The sequence below is a fragment of the Syzygium oleosum genome, unplaced genomic scaffold, assembly GCF_021117445.2.
Source record: "Syzygium oleosum isolate NSW1041296 unplaced genomic scaffold, Sole_v2.1 Sole_v2.09, whole genome shotgun sequence".
Taxonomy (NCBI): domain Eukaryota; kingdom Viridiplantae; phylum Streptophyta; class Magnoliopsida; order Myrtales; family Myrtaceae; genus Syzygium; species Syzygium oleosum.
In genome coordinates, this window is record NW_026607493.1 from 12,339,432 (window position 1) to 12,351,456 (window position 12,025).

General features: G+C 41.0%; 2 protein-coding genes across 3 annotated transcripts; one reads left to right on the forward strand and one right to left on the reverse strand.

Moving 5' to 3' along the window:
- Positions 1 to 1,837: 1,837 nt before the first annotated feature.
- LOC115661420 (protein MHF1 homolog) lies at positions 1,838 to 3,322 on the forward strand. Its single transcript, XM_030583698.2, is given in 5 exon segments — positions 1,838 to 1,902; positions 1,904 to 2,097; positions 2,233 to 2,304; positions 2,657 to 2,737; positions 2,943 to 3,322. Coding segments are annotated over 5 exon segments (561 nt in total). The 3' UTR covers positions 3,092 to 3,322.
- Positions 3,323 to 7,233: 3,911 nt separating this feature from the next.
- Positions 7,234 to 8,772, reverse strand: LOC115661410 (ethylene-responsive transcription factor ERF114). 2 transcript variants are annotated; one of them, XM_030583689.2, is made up of 2 exons: positions 8,312 to 8,772; positions 7,234 to 8,100 (listed from the first exon to the last, which is right to left on the reverse strand). In XM_030583689.2, exons 1-2 carry the CDS (start codon positions 8,580 to 8,582, stop codon positions 7,568 to 7,570), a joined length of 804 nt encoding a protein of 267 aa, XP_030439549.2. In that variant the 5' UTR covers positions 8,583 to 8,772; the 3' UTR covers positions 7,234 to 7,567. The 2 variants fall into 2 exon arrangements, with proteins under 2 accessions (XP_030439549.2, XP_030439547.2); XM_030583687.2 differs by having other exon boundaries at positions 7,234 to 8,103.
- Positions 8,773 to 12,025: the final 3,253 nt, after the last annotated feature.

A 12,025-nucleotide genomic window follows, 5' to 3' on the forward strand; every position in this document is an offset into this window, starting at 1 on the left:
AGGAGTGTATCAAGTTCCTCCCGTTTCCTCCTGTCAAGGTGGAAGAAGAGAGAATTCTCCAGCACTCACCTGTGCAGATGAATCAAGACTACCTCAACTGCTTTCCGTTTGGCTCTATCTTGGTAGTCATTTCGTGTAAAGAAAACAGAATCAAATCCAATCTGTAAGTAGAGCAAACTATGTGTTAAGCAAGTCAGGAACTCAATCCTGTGGACCTGGATCATCAAAGATCCAATCCATGACTTGATCAGCGTTCTTCATTGAGAGGAAGAGCTGTATATACTAAAGTAGATATCGAGAAGGCAAGACCTCTGCTCCTAACAAGTAAGCCTGCACAGACGTATGGCTAAAAGGATCAGTTGCCAACCAATTCTTGGGGTTAGGCCAAATTCTTTCTTGATAAATCAGTGACCAAGGGTTGTCTGATCAATCATGTCAATGTAATGAGTTGTTGCCTCATCATGCAATCACATTCCTGCATTTTTGTGTCCGAGAGTTAACGATCGGCAATTGAAAACCTCAAGAGTGTGTTAAAAAATGCATCACGATGATTCATTAGCGACTGAAATGAAGCTAAAAGGCACAGACTGGTGCAAGACAATTCAACCGATGGTAGTAAGGCCTTCCTCTCCTTCACATAAACAGTGAGTTAATTATTCTAAAAGACTGCGAGTCAGTGACTTACACGAACTCCAGTTGACCCGAATTCACAAGCTGCTTGACTGCACTTTGGACTTGCTCGCTCTGGTCTCTCCACCAGCGTCGGAAGAAAGCAAGCCTGCATCAACAGAGGTAATAGACCTTACCTGAATAACAACGTACAATATATTCATGTTCTTGGTTGGGGGCAAATAGGAAGCTAAGTCGCATTAAAGAAATCAAAAGAAGGTAAAAAGAAGGGGAGAGGGTGCAAGTGCAAGCCTGTTCCACACAGATGAACTTGCGGTTCTTATCGGTAAGCAATGCAGAGACCACAGAATCCAGTACATTCTGAACACACGCACCCTGAAACCATCATACACACATATATAACTTGCTTCCCTAGAACAGAAAGAGATGGAGACTTGGGTCGGGAGCACGAGGCGACCTGAATGGTATTGTTGGAGCCAACGTAGTACTGATCGACAGTCTTCAACCAGCTGATGTTTTCGTGGGTGTGAGGGACCAAATGGACATCAAGAGCAAAAGCGAAGCCCAGACAAAGGCCCTCGTATTCATGGGAGGAGCAGTTGCTAGTGGCTAAGGAATGAGCAAGAGCCAGAGAAGAGATGCAGAGGAGAGACTGGCAATGCTAGTGGTTTGTTTCCACATCTATATACCAATACCCACCACCTTACTCCAACAAAAAGTTAACAATAGCACACGTTTTACAAAACAAATGAATGCGATAAAACGGCAATCGATTACAATTAGAAAACCAACCAAAAAACAGGAGAGGAGAAAAATGCCCGTTGCTTGTCATGACGGGTGTTTCCCTCAAGAAATATCAAATAAATGGGCATGTGTCAGGACGACTCATCGAAGAAAAGATTAAGGCAGTTTTCGATGAACTTTATGAAGAGATGAAGAACATCGATCGACCTACAGCGTATTTGATAATTAACTTGAGGTATAAATAAATGCAAAACATATTAAAAGGTAAATATTTTAAAGATGTGTGTGTATATAAATATATTTATAGACACACACATTCTTAGACCACGCAATTCACGGGCTAACTTGTTCTAAATATATAAACCCATTTTTCACGTTCTGACTGAGTTTTTGTTTGGCAACAAGGAGGCTTATCACCAACCCCCCGCCCGGCCCGGACCGAGCCGACCCGACCCGACCCATCATGAGTTGGACTCCAATCCAATGCCTTTTGGGCGGGGGTTTCCCCCCATCGGAGGCGGCGTTTTCCTTTTGCGTTTCCCGCTGTTTTCCCATTTCGAAAGAGACGAAGAGAAGAGAAGAAGAGACGATTCTCATCTCATCTCATGGAGACGGAGAGGATAGCCGGCGAGGATCAGGATATGGACGGCGAGTTCGATTCGGTGCGGGAGGTGTTGCGAGATCGTTTCCGACTCTCCTCCATCTCCATCGCCCATGCTCAAGGTTCCCCTCCCTCCCTCCCCCTCTCCCTCTCTCATCGCCTCCACCCCCCATTTCAATCTGCCGAATCTCTGACCGTCTCCGTCTTCTTTCTTTTTTTTTTTTGGATCTTCTCCGCTGGGGTAACTGGTGGAGCAGCCCGGAGAAGTGGCTTGGAGATTTCTGAACCCGTCGTTGCCTGCCTCGCCGATTTGGCTTTCCAATTCTCAGGTCTCTCTCCACCCTCGTTTCTCTTCTCGGTCTTGAAATCACTTGCGCCCCTTGCTTCGATTCGCAACCTGGTCGTCCTCTGCTTTTGTTGAATGATAGGCTGCTTGTATCAGCTACACTAGCTGATTAGCACCACACTTGCTTAGGTTACGAATTGAGGAATTCACCTGTTTTGCATCAGTCCAGTTGTCCCAATCACCTGGAATATATGGCAGCGCTAGCTTAGCTTTATGGGGAGTTTAATTTTACAAATTGAGGAATTCGACGATATCCTTCTGGGAACTCTGGTTGTATTGTTCGGCCTTGGAGCTGGTCTTTCTTTGACACTGTTATGGTTGTATCATGAAAACAGAACAGTTGGCCAAGGACCTTGAGCGTTTTGCTCGCCATGCTGGCCGTAAGTCTGTTAACACGGAAGATGTCATCCTCTCTGGTGAGCCCTCTTTCTTGTCGAATCGCCCTGTTCTACTGCTTTGTACTTTCTATTGAGAGATAAGGCTGTATTGGGTATTAAGATTCCAAGTAAAAAAAAAATTAGCCCCGTGCATGCTGCTACTTTTGTCATTCGACGGCTACACTGGCAGCGCGCCTTCAGGGTCTTTCCAACTGCTTGTTTTTGATCTACTGTTGTGTGGCAGCACATAGGAATGAACACCTGGCTATCTCGTTGAGGTCCTATTGTGACGAACTCAAACTGAAAGAACCCCAGTCTCTGAAGAAGCGTAAAAAGTTACCAGGAAAAGAAGCCAAAGCTACTACCAGTGCGGTTCACATTTCCGACCTGTGAATCAGAGGTGTTCAAATTCGGATTGTTCTTTTTTAGCAATTGAAGCATGCAATGGAAAAGATACTTGAAGCAAACAATGTCTTCAGTAAGCACTTGAGTGCTCATATTTTGCCTTATTTCAGTTGCATCTTCAGAAGCTGGAACCAACTTCTTGAGTGACATGCCATGTTGCACTATTTGGGATGTAGCAACTGATATATGAGATTGGCTCCATCTATCTTTGCTGATTAATTAGGAGTCTGCGCATGCTTCTTCTGCATATTTTGTTATTCATATATCTCTCTACACAATTTTGGAGTAAACCCGTGAAATTCAAACTTCGTCAAAACTCGTAGCATCACATGCCACACGTAGACAGTTTCAGCAGCATCGATCGTTGCAGTGTACTTCTGCCATAGTTAAGATAGAGATTTGGTTACTTGAATCACGTAGCCAGTAGCTTCCATCGAATCTTTTGGAGGATAGGAATCTGCGACAGGATTGTGGAAGAACAGTAGCGAATGTAGATGTAGGATTCTATTTCAGAAACTATCAAACACTGTTAGGGAAATGAAGGCCTCTAAGTTGCGTAGAAGAAAATTCAAGGTTCACAAACTACGAGCCTACCACAAAAAGAAGTACGGCAGGGTCGAAGGTCGATGATGTTGAGAATCATGTGACTACTGGGAGAGTGAATTAGGCATATAAATTGCGGAAGAAACCCGGCCATATGTCACAGAAAGCAGAGATGAAATCTAATGTCTAGTGACCCACTCTCAAATCAAGCTTTAATAAGAGGTTCTTTCCAATTACATTAGATATCATGTTTTAAAAGTAGGAGTTTACTGTTGCCCGGCGCTCGCATAAAATGTAATTCCAGAGGAATGCGAAAGTTAGGAGTCAAAAGATGTTGAAGGAATAAGTTTGTCGTGCGTTCTGCTTGATGGAGATGCCAGGAATCTAATTTCTGAGTCTAGTTACCTAATTACGTGGGAGTTGCAAAGTAGTAATTGGGGTGCTATAAAGTGATCATATGCAGCAGCCGATAATGATGTTGTCATATTATATTCGAGCGAACTTGATTATCTAAACCAGCCTAAGTGTAAGGTGTCACAATCAGAAGCGAGCTTTTCTGGAAACAGAAGAAGTGTCATCATGCTGTTAGTGTTGGAGGGTATTGCGGAGACTTGGTTCTGGGCTATGGTCATGGCTTACTGGGCCAGCTAGACAACACGTTGTCTGAAAACGAGGGGAAAGGAAAGTTTAAAAGATGCGGAGATGAATGGGTTTGGAACTATCGGCGGCCGCAAAGTTAGACAGAAAGACACAGCCGACTGTCTCAACCTTATTCGATATTTCTTCCTAATTTGTTATCTTGTTCACACTACTAAAGTTGGCCCCACAAGTGATTAAAGAAAAATATGCCAAAAAAGCAGCGAGGCTAGATGTGATTCATGACTGCTCTTTGCTTTTCCTTTTTTCTTGTCTTGGTCTTTTATTGTGACGTGCGTGCTTCTAGAAAAGACCCGATGGATTAGTGCGATCAAGTGGGGGCAGGTGTACGTCATTAATCCCAATTTATTTTTTATTTTTTTTGGTCGATATTAATCCCAATTTATTAGATTGCACGAAAATGACACTCTTTCGCTGAAATTGGATCATAGTTTCTTTGTATGGCAGAATGTGGCACACGTGAATGATCCGGAACGTAAGTTAGTCGACGGTAGCTAGAGGAAGAGGACGTGGAAAGGGTGGTGCATTTGTGTTATCGCCCCTTTATCTTCATCTGTTCATATGTATTCACATAGCATCTAATTCTCGCTAAAAGAAAAGGGTTGCAAACACCTAGAAATCATACTGGGCCTGTCAATTTTGAATGCCTGAATAATTTCCAAAAAGTAGGAGATAAAAAATAGCAACGGGGAACAGGAACTCGATCTTGGGTCCCGAAACACAAAGTCTCAAAGGAGTGACAGACCCGACTTCTAAAGACAAAAATGCACGCGGGATTCTCTTTTCCCCGCTTCTCCGTCATTGACGATCCATTTCCAAGCCCGACGGACGAGACATTAGATAGACTCGGGTAATACCCTAAGAGAGTTAAAAAAAACCTTCTAGTTTCAAAGCAGTGGAGCGTTTTTAAGATAGTTTATACTTTTTACATTTTAGAAATACCCAAAAAGCCGAACAAATGAATCCGCTAGGAAAATAAATAACAAACCCAATTTAGAAGAAATGCGAAGTGCGGAGATGCAAGCTCGCTTGGGTTGTTTTGCATACGCAGTTGTAAATATTCATCTTGGTTGGAACTAATTGATGGCCTGCAACAGTTGACTTGCGGCATGTGAATTGAAACTTGAATTACTAAGCCGAGCGGTGGCATTTATTGTGGTTGTTCGCAAGCGTAAGCTTTTATTTCGTTTTCCCTTTCTCTCTAAACTCTTTGCGGAAATCTAGAACATGAATATATTGTGGAAGATGTCCTTTGCGCCACGCAGTGCGCGCATCACAGGGACGACCGACCTGCGCACCAACCTACACCAAGTCTTTGTCGGCTGTAGACCTTTGGTGACACGACTTACTAGAATTACTTGCTTGAGCTGGTCAGAAAGTTGATTAAAATTCATTAATTAACGACGTGGCAAGTTTTACATGATGTTTGGATTAGTAAATTTCATGCTAATTGGTGTGTTTGCTTATATATATATACACACACAGTCGAGTAGGTTACATTTGAAGTATGTAATTCACCGATGAAAAGGGATATTTTCTTGTGAATGGGATATGATCGGAAGAAGATATTAGACAAACTCTATTGGGAACATTGGTTTGGGGGAGGATAGACATAGTTGACTTGCATACCTCCACAACCAAGACGTGGATGGGCGGCGATCCAAAGAAGCCGAATTCTATGACCATTTTCTAAAATTCATGTCCCTTAGTTAAGATAGTAAATGAGAGTGAATGATGCAGGAATGAAGTTGGTAGGCACATACAAACACACGACTTGGATCGGAGCTGCTATAAAAAGAAACGCAAATTGCAGTTTAGCCGTGTCCATTCCACCTTCATCGATCTCCACGATTCCATTCACAACAACGACGACGACAACAAAGGTGTGTCCAACATTATTTTCACACACACACACACCCCTATATATTGTCCTTGGCATCGTTGCCTAAAACGAGGTCTTCCTCAAACAAAGCCCATCATCACATTCCCTACAAGGTGTTTTTTCGGTGTCAGTTGACTCTCTTTGCGGCTTTCTCGCTTTCGTATTTGTTTTCCCATGGCCGGTGCCTACTCGAACTATCCACCACCACCACCCGCGATCATGTTGTTCATAAGGTACGTATTCACACATTTGTTTTGTGCGGATATTACCCCTTCCCCCATAGTTTTTGCTTCTCCTTTTTCTCTACCTGAACAAGTGATGGTAAAGCTCGATCGCGTTTGAAATCACTCTTCTTCGTTGCCTTGTCTCCAGAATGAGATTTCATAACAAAACCTCTTATTGCTCATATTCCATACTCATACAGAGCTTCTTCTCTACCTAGATCAACGTCTCAGGGAAGCAATCTTTATCTGAACAACTACAGTCAGCCTTCACTGTAGCAACAAAATCTCACAGTGATATCACAATCTTTGTGCTTGAGTTTCACATGGTATCGATGTCTAAGAAAACTTTTGATAGACTCAGTTTATTTATGATGCGTTGAACAAAACCAATCACAATGCAAAAACTGTATAGGAACCGGTATATTTCAATGAGGCCTCATGTGGGTCTTACGAATTCTTCAAATGGGATCAACCTGATCTAACAATATGAGTTCATACAATACTTGCTTCCTATCCAGCTAAGAAGAAGATTTTGTGGAGTGATAATCACATCAAGTGCTAACGGCGAAGCCGCGAAAGGCGACCAATGCTACATTACTACATCCTAACTAACACTTGTCTGTTGAGCTACCTGGATTTACACTCTACTTTTTTGTTTGGATGGTATGAATAAACTTTCCAATACTGTGGAACCACAAACAAGATGGTTTATATAACCATTTAGGCACCCAACAGATGCACTGTTATGCGTCATTAATCGGTAGTAAAGGAGTTTTTGTAAAGTTTCTTAGAGATTTGTATCTATGATTGCTCAATTTGATGGTGAATATGGAGTATTTAGCATGCCAATCCAATTTTACATAGTGGTTGTTAGCTAGGATACACCCTTACCATTCCATTTCGTACTTTAAAAAAGACCCTTAAAACCCCATCTGCCCTTCTGTCTCACAAGATTATTATCTAATTTAACATTTCACATCTCAAGAAAAAGGAAACAAGAATGGATTGGAGGAAGGACGCTGCATAAATAAAATGTACGTTAAGTCCTTAAATTAAGAGAGAGTGAGTTTATAAGGCGATGAAGCTTAATAAAGTAACTAAGAGCAAGTAGTGACTTTCTTAAGGTGTGGATGGAACATTTAATAGCTGAGTGATGTCTTATTCTTTGGAGGATCTCGAAGAAGAAGAAAAGCCATCGAAACAAAGTTTGGGATCGTGTTGATGGAACGAGGATGGCATGGAAGAAGACGATGATGACGAAAGAGTAGGCTGGAGAGAGTGAAAATAATCACCAGCGGAAGCTGAAGAAGTAGGACCTTGTCCGTGCACGAAGCTGGGACGTGGAGGTGGCATGACACAACCATCCATCAGTTGAGCCCCAACGTTATTGTCACATGAGCTGAAAGCTGGAGAGAGCTCCATGGATTGAGACTGAGAAGCATCACTAGCGGTACTATAGGGTGCAGGCAACGAGTGAACTCTTTCAGGGAAGTTGAGCTTGGCCTTGTTGCCTTTGAACCTGAGGGCGGCTTCGTCATAAGCCATTGCGGCTCCCTCCGCGGTGTCAAATGTCCCGAGCCACACTCGAGCTGCCTTCTTTGGGTCTCGTATCTCAGCCGCGTACTTACCCCACGGCCTTTGCCTCACCCCTCTATAATTCCTATTCCTCACCTCCAGCTTCTTGTTCTTTCCTGCTTCCAAAGCATAATTAAACATGCCAACATCAAAACACACAAATGCTTCTCTACATGGCTATCACTGCTCTTCTACAGTATGTGGTGATTGAAACCCTATGTATACATATATAATTGCGATGGCGTGCTCGTGCAAACCCTTATTAGTAATTAAAGAAATTGAAGGCATCCAATCTTACTACCATTACTATTAGCGTTGTACCCGTACCTTGTGCATCTGGAACCTGATGATCATGAAGCGAACTTTGAGATAAAGATCCTGATGAACTGTGGGATGCATGATGAGATGCATTGGCAGCAGGGTTTGCAATGACTTGAGCAAGGGCAGATACGATAGCAGATGTATCTCGTTGAGATCGATCCGTTTGCATCAAGCTTGAGGGATATTCGTAAGTGTTACTCTTGTGATCACCATCCTCTTTCTCCTCCGATACAACGCCTACTTGGGACTTGGATCTCTTCCAATTTCTCCCCTCCATCAATAATTAATCCCCTCTCTCTTCTCTCTTGCTCAAGATGCCCCCTCTTTATCTACACAGTCTCTCTCAGTCTCTCTCTCCCTCTGCGACTCCATGTTGTAAATCTATTCTTGCTTGACTTGGAATAATATCGGAGAAGAAGGTTAGACGAGAGTCGGGAAGAATTCCCCGTGCCAAGCGAGAAAACCCTACAACATCGGCAATAAACCAAGATATTTAGGGTTTTCTAGTGGGAAAACTGTGCTCTAAGTCTCCCATCTTTTGTTACTTTTTTATTTTATGTTATTTCTGGATCTCCATTTCTTCACTAATTACTGTCAAATGAAAAGAGTTCAAATAACGGGTCCAATGAACTGACTGAGTGATCAAGTCTGTATCTTATTTTGATATTTATAGGAAGTCAACTGATGATTTACCATACATCACTCATTTCTATGTATAAGGAAACCATATATACGTACTCTCTTTTCCTATCACTCTATAATCAACAAAAGACAATGCGACCTTCATGAATGAAGAGAGGATATAGAATCCCTGTTCTAACTAGACAAATATAATATATTCAGTTGGGGAAATGGCTAATAACGTATATGTCTGTTACGGTCATATTGTAGATATTACCTTATAGTCTCTTAGTCAATCAACTTTATGTAATCACCGTCCTCTTATATATGTCACTGATATTACTGACCTATTACGATATGAGTAGATATTTAACTACTCCTCAATTAACATTTTTGTAACTCCAAGATCCACCGGGATGGAACCCACCTAAAATTTGAAATATAAGGTCCAGATTATATCTGAAATCCCAAAAAAGTTTACTTTAAGAATACCTCATCAAAATTTTTCCACTACGACCAACTTATGGGCCACAATGTGTGACCTCGTCCAACCACCTATAGCGACTCCTATAGATGACCCGCCGCTGCTGAACCCCAATGGTTGCTCATTTGTGCAAGTAAAGAACATGCCCGACGGCTTCGAGCGAGAGTCGGGCATTCGAGCGAGAGAGAATAAACAGTGATATAGGGTATTATGAATACTTTATTTCTACACCTGTCTTATTTCATTCTTAGAGGAAATAAAGCCATCACTATTCCATTTACTAAATCAAATTCCCCCCTCCATTATTCAAGTTAAAACTGAATAGTTATGGCATTACAGTCGTATTCCTTTACGGCAAAAAATGCTCACATAATGTACATTTCTTAATTAGATACAAACTTTGCCATACTAGCTCAAGTTTTTTTTCTTGCATAGGTATCACATACATTGGGTTCATCATAATTGATAATTGAATATAGGCGCAGAAGCCTCTGAAATCATGAACCCGCTATAGGATCGCATCCAAATACGTTTATTCTCAAAACTCAACCTCCAAAACAACGGGAGAAGATGTCACTATTCAATCATATTTGAACGTATCCTTTGGGTAGACCGGTCAAAATGGGTCATAAACCTATTTATTAACCCATATTTGATGAGTTTGGTTGTTACATGAGTTAATTATATTAGTAAATGGGTCATAAATGGGTTAAGAATGGTAAAATTCAAAATAAGGAAAATTGTCCAAAAAGTCTTAAACCTATTGCATTTTTGCCAATTTAGTCATAAATCTTTTAATTGTGCCAATTAAGTCCTAAACATTTTCACGTTTTGCTAATTAAGTCCATCCGACCAATTTTATTGGTCGAAAATCGCTAACGTGAACAAAATTTTTATAATATTATAATATTTTTTTTGAAATTTATTTATTTTTCTTTTCTTATATCTCTTTTTTTTTACAACTCTAGCCGCGCAAGGTTGCCAGCCACAAACGAGGGCTAGCGACCCTCGGCTAGAGTTGTAAAAAAAAACGTAAAATAATATAATATAAAAGAAAAGAAAAAAATTTAAAAAATCTGAAAAAAATATTATAAGATTATTAAAAATTGTCCACATTAGTGCCGACTATGTCATGTAGGACGGTCGACGTCCACATCAGCGATTTTCGGCCAAAATTAATCGGATGAACTCAATTGGAAAAACGTGAAAGGGTTTAGGGCTCAATGAATACAATTGAAAGGTTTATGACTAAAATGGTAAAAGTACAATAACTTTAGGATTTTTTGGACAATTTTCCCATTCAAAATAATATGGGTGTTAATTGGATCCCAATTATTTATATCCAATCTACCTCTTTGACTCTCTCTTCACTCTTTCTTGCAATTACTCGATCTCGCGCTCACTCACTCCATGCTCTCAGCTCAATTTGGATATGAGTTTTATTAAATTTGGTTAAATATAAAAGTATTTTAACAATATAGATCGAATCGGATATGGATTGGGTATGAGTTGGGTCGTGTATGGATCATTAGATTTATGGATCCAAACGGGTAAAATGGGTCCATTTGGGTCGGACCCGATCCCGACTTAACTCATCCGTTTGACAGATCTACATTTGGATAACCATCATCGTTTGTCATTGTTTAAGCACACCACGCGAGAAAAATCACTCTAATTTTGTATATTAGTTTCCAAAACTAGTTCACTTAGCTTACGGGAAAAGGGGAGAAAGGAATTTCGTTGTTTAGATTCATTTTTCTACATAGGTAATTAAATTTAATTGGACGTCAGCGTATATTGAATAATAGCCTCACAAATAAAATAAAATAAAGTAAAAAGAGGGAGCTAACAACTGATCGTTTCTATTAGAAATTAAAAAAAAAAGAAAAACATAATCTTATTAGAAATACATGAATAATGTTACGTTTCCCAAACCCACTTTTGTTAAGTTTCGAGCTGATGTATATCATCGCAGGAACCAAGTTCACTCGCCTAGCATCAACCGGAAATGCGCATTTCCATCGCAGACGCTTCATAAAGTCAAAATGGCCTCATCTTCATTTCGACTGGAATGTTACAATTGAACAAGTCAAAACTCAAGAAGATTTGAGTTGCCTTAACACTCACGGCTGAGAAAGTTAAACCGTATTGAAATGATAAATTATTCGACAGGAGAAAAGAACGAAAGAAAAAGGAAGTCAACCGTAACAGTTGTTTGTCATCATCGATGTTTCCTCGGTAACGATCCAATATATTCTCAATATCGATCTAAGCAGTCCCATTCTAGAAAAGGTCCAAAAAGACTCGCTGTCCGGGGAATGGGATGGGATCCGCACCCCCATCCTTGGTTGGGGCTGGTAAATTCCACTCCCGCATTACGCGCTTTCTAGCCTCAATCTTTGAAATAGCCAGCAGGAGAGAGGAAGGAAGGGAGCTCCGGTCAAAGTCAACCTTTAGGTCTGGTTGGTTTTGTCGATTCCGAACAAAAACAATCAAGCCGTAATTATATGAATCATCGTGATAGGGACGAGAGGAGATGCTTTTGAGACTCGGTCAGCGACGGGACAAATGGGTTGACTATAAGGGCTGTCCTCCTGGAGGGGTGTTTTTGTCTT

What these genes read in the sequence shown, in the direction of transcription:
- LOC115661410 (XM_030583687.2), bottom strand. Translation starts at nt 8,582, where the DNA reads ATGGAGGGGAGAAATTGGAAGAGATCCAAGTCCCAAGTAGGCGTTGTA. An exon ending in TCAGGTTCCAGATGCACAAG is followed by an intron (nt 8,104 to 8,311) that starts GTACGGGTACAA and finishes ATGCTTTGGAAG; the next exon opens with CAGGAAAGAACAAGAAGCTG.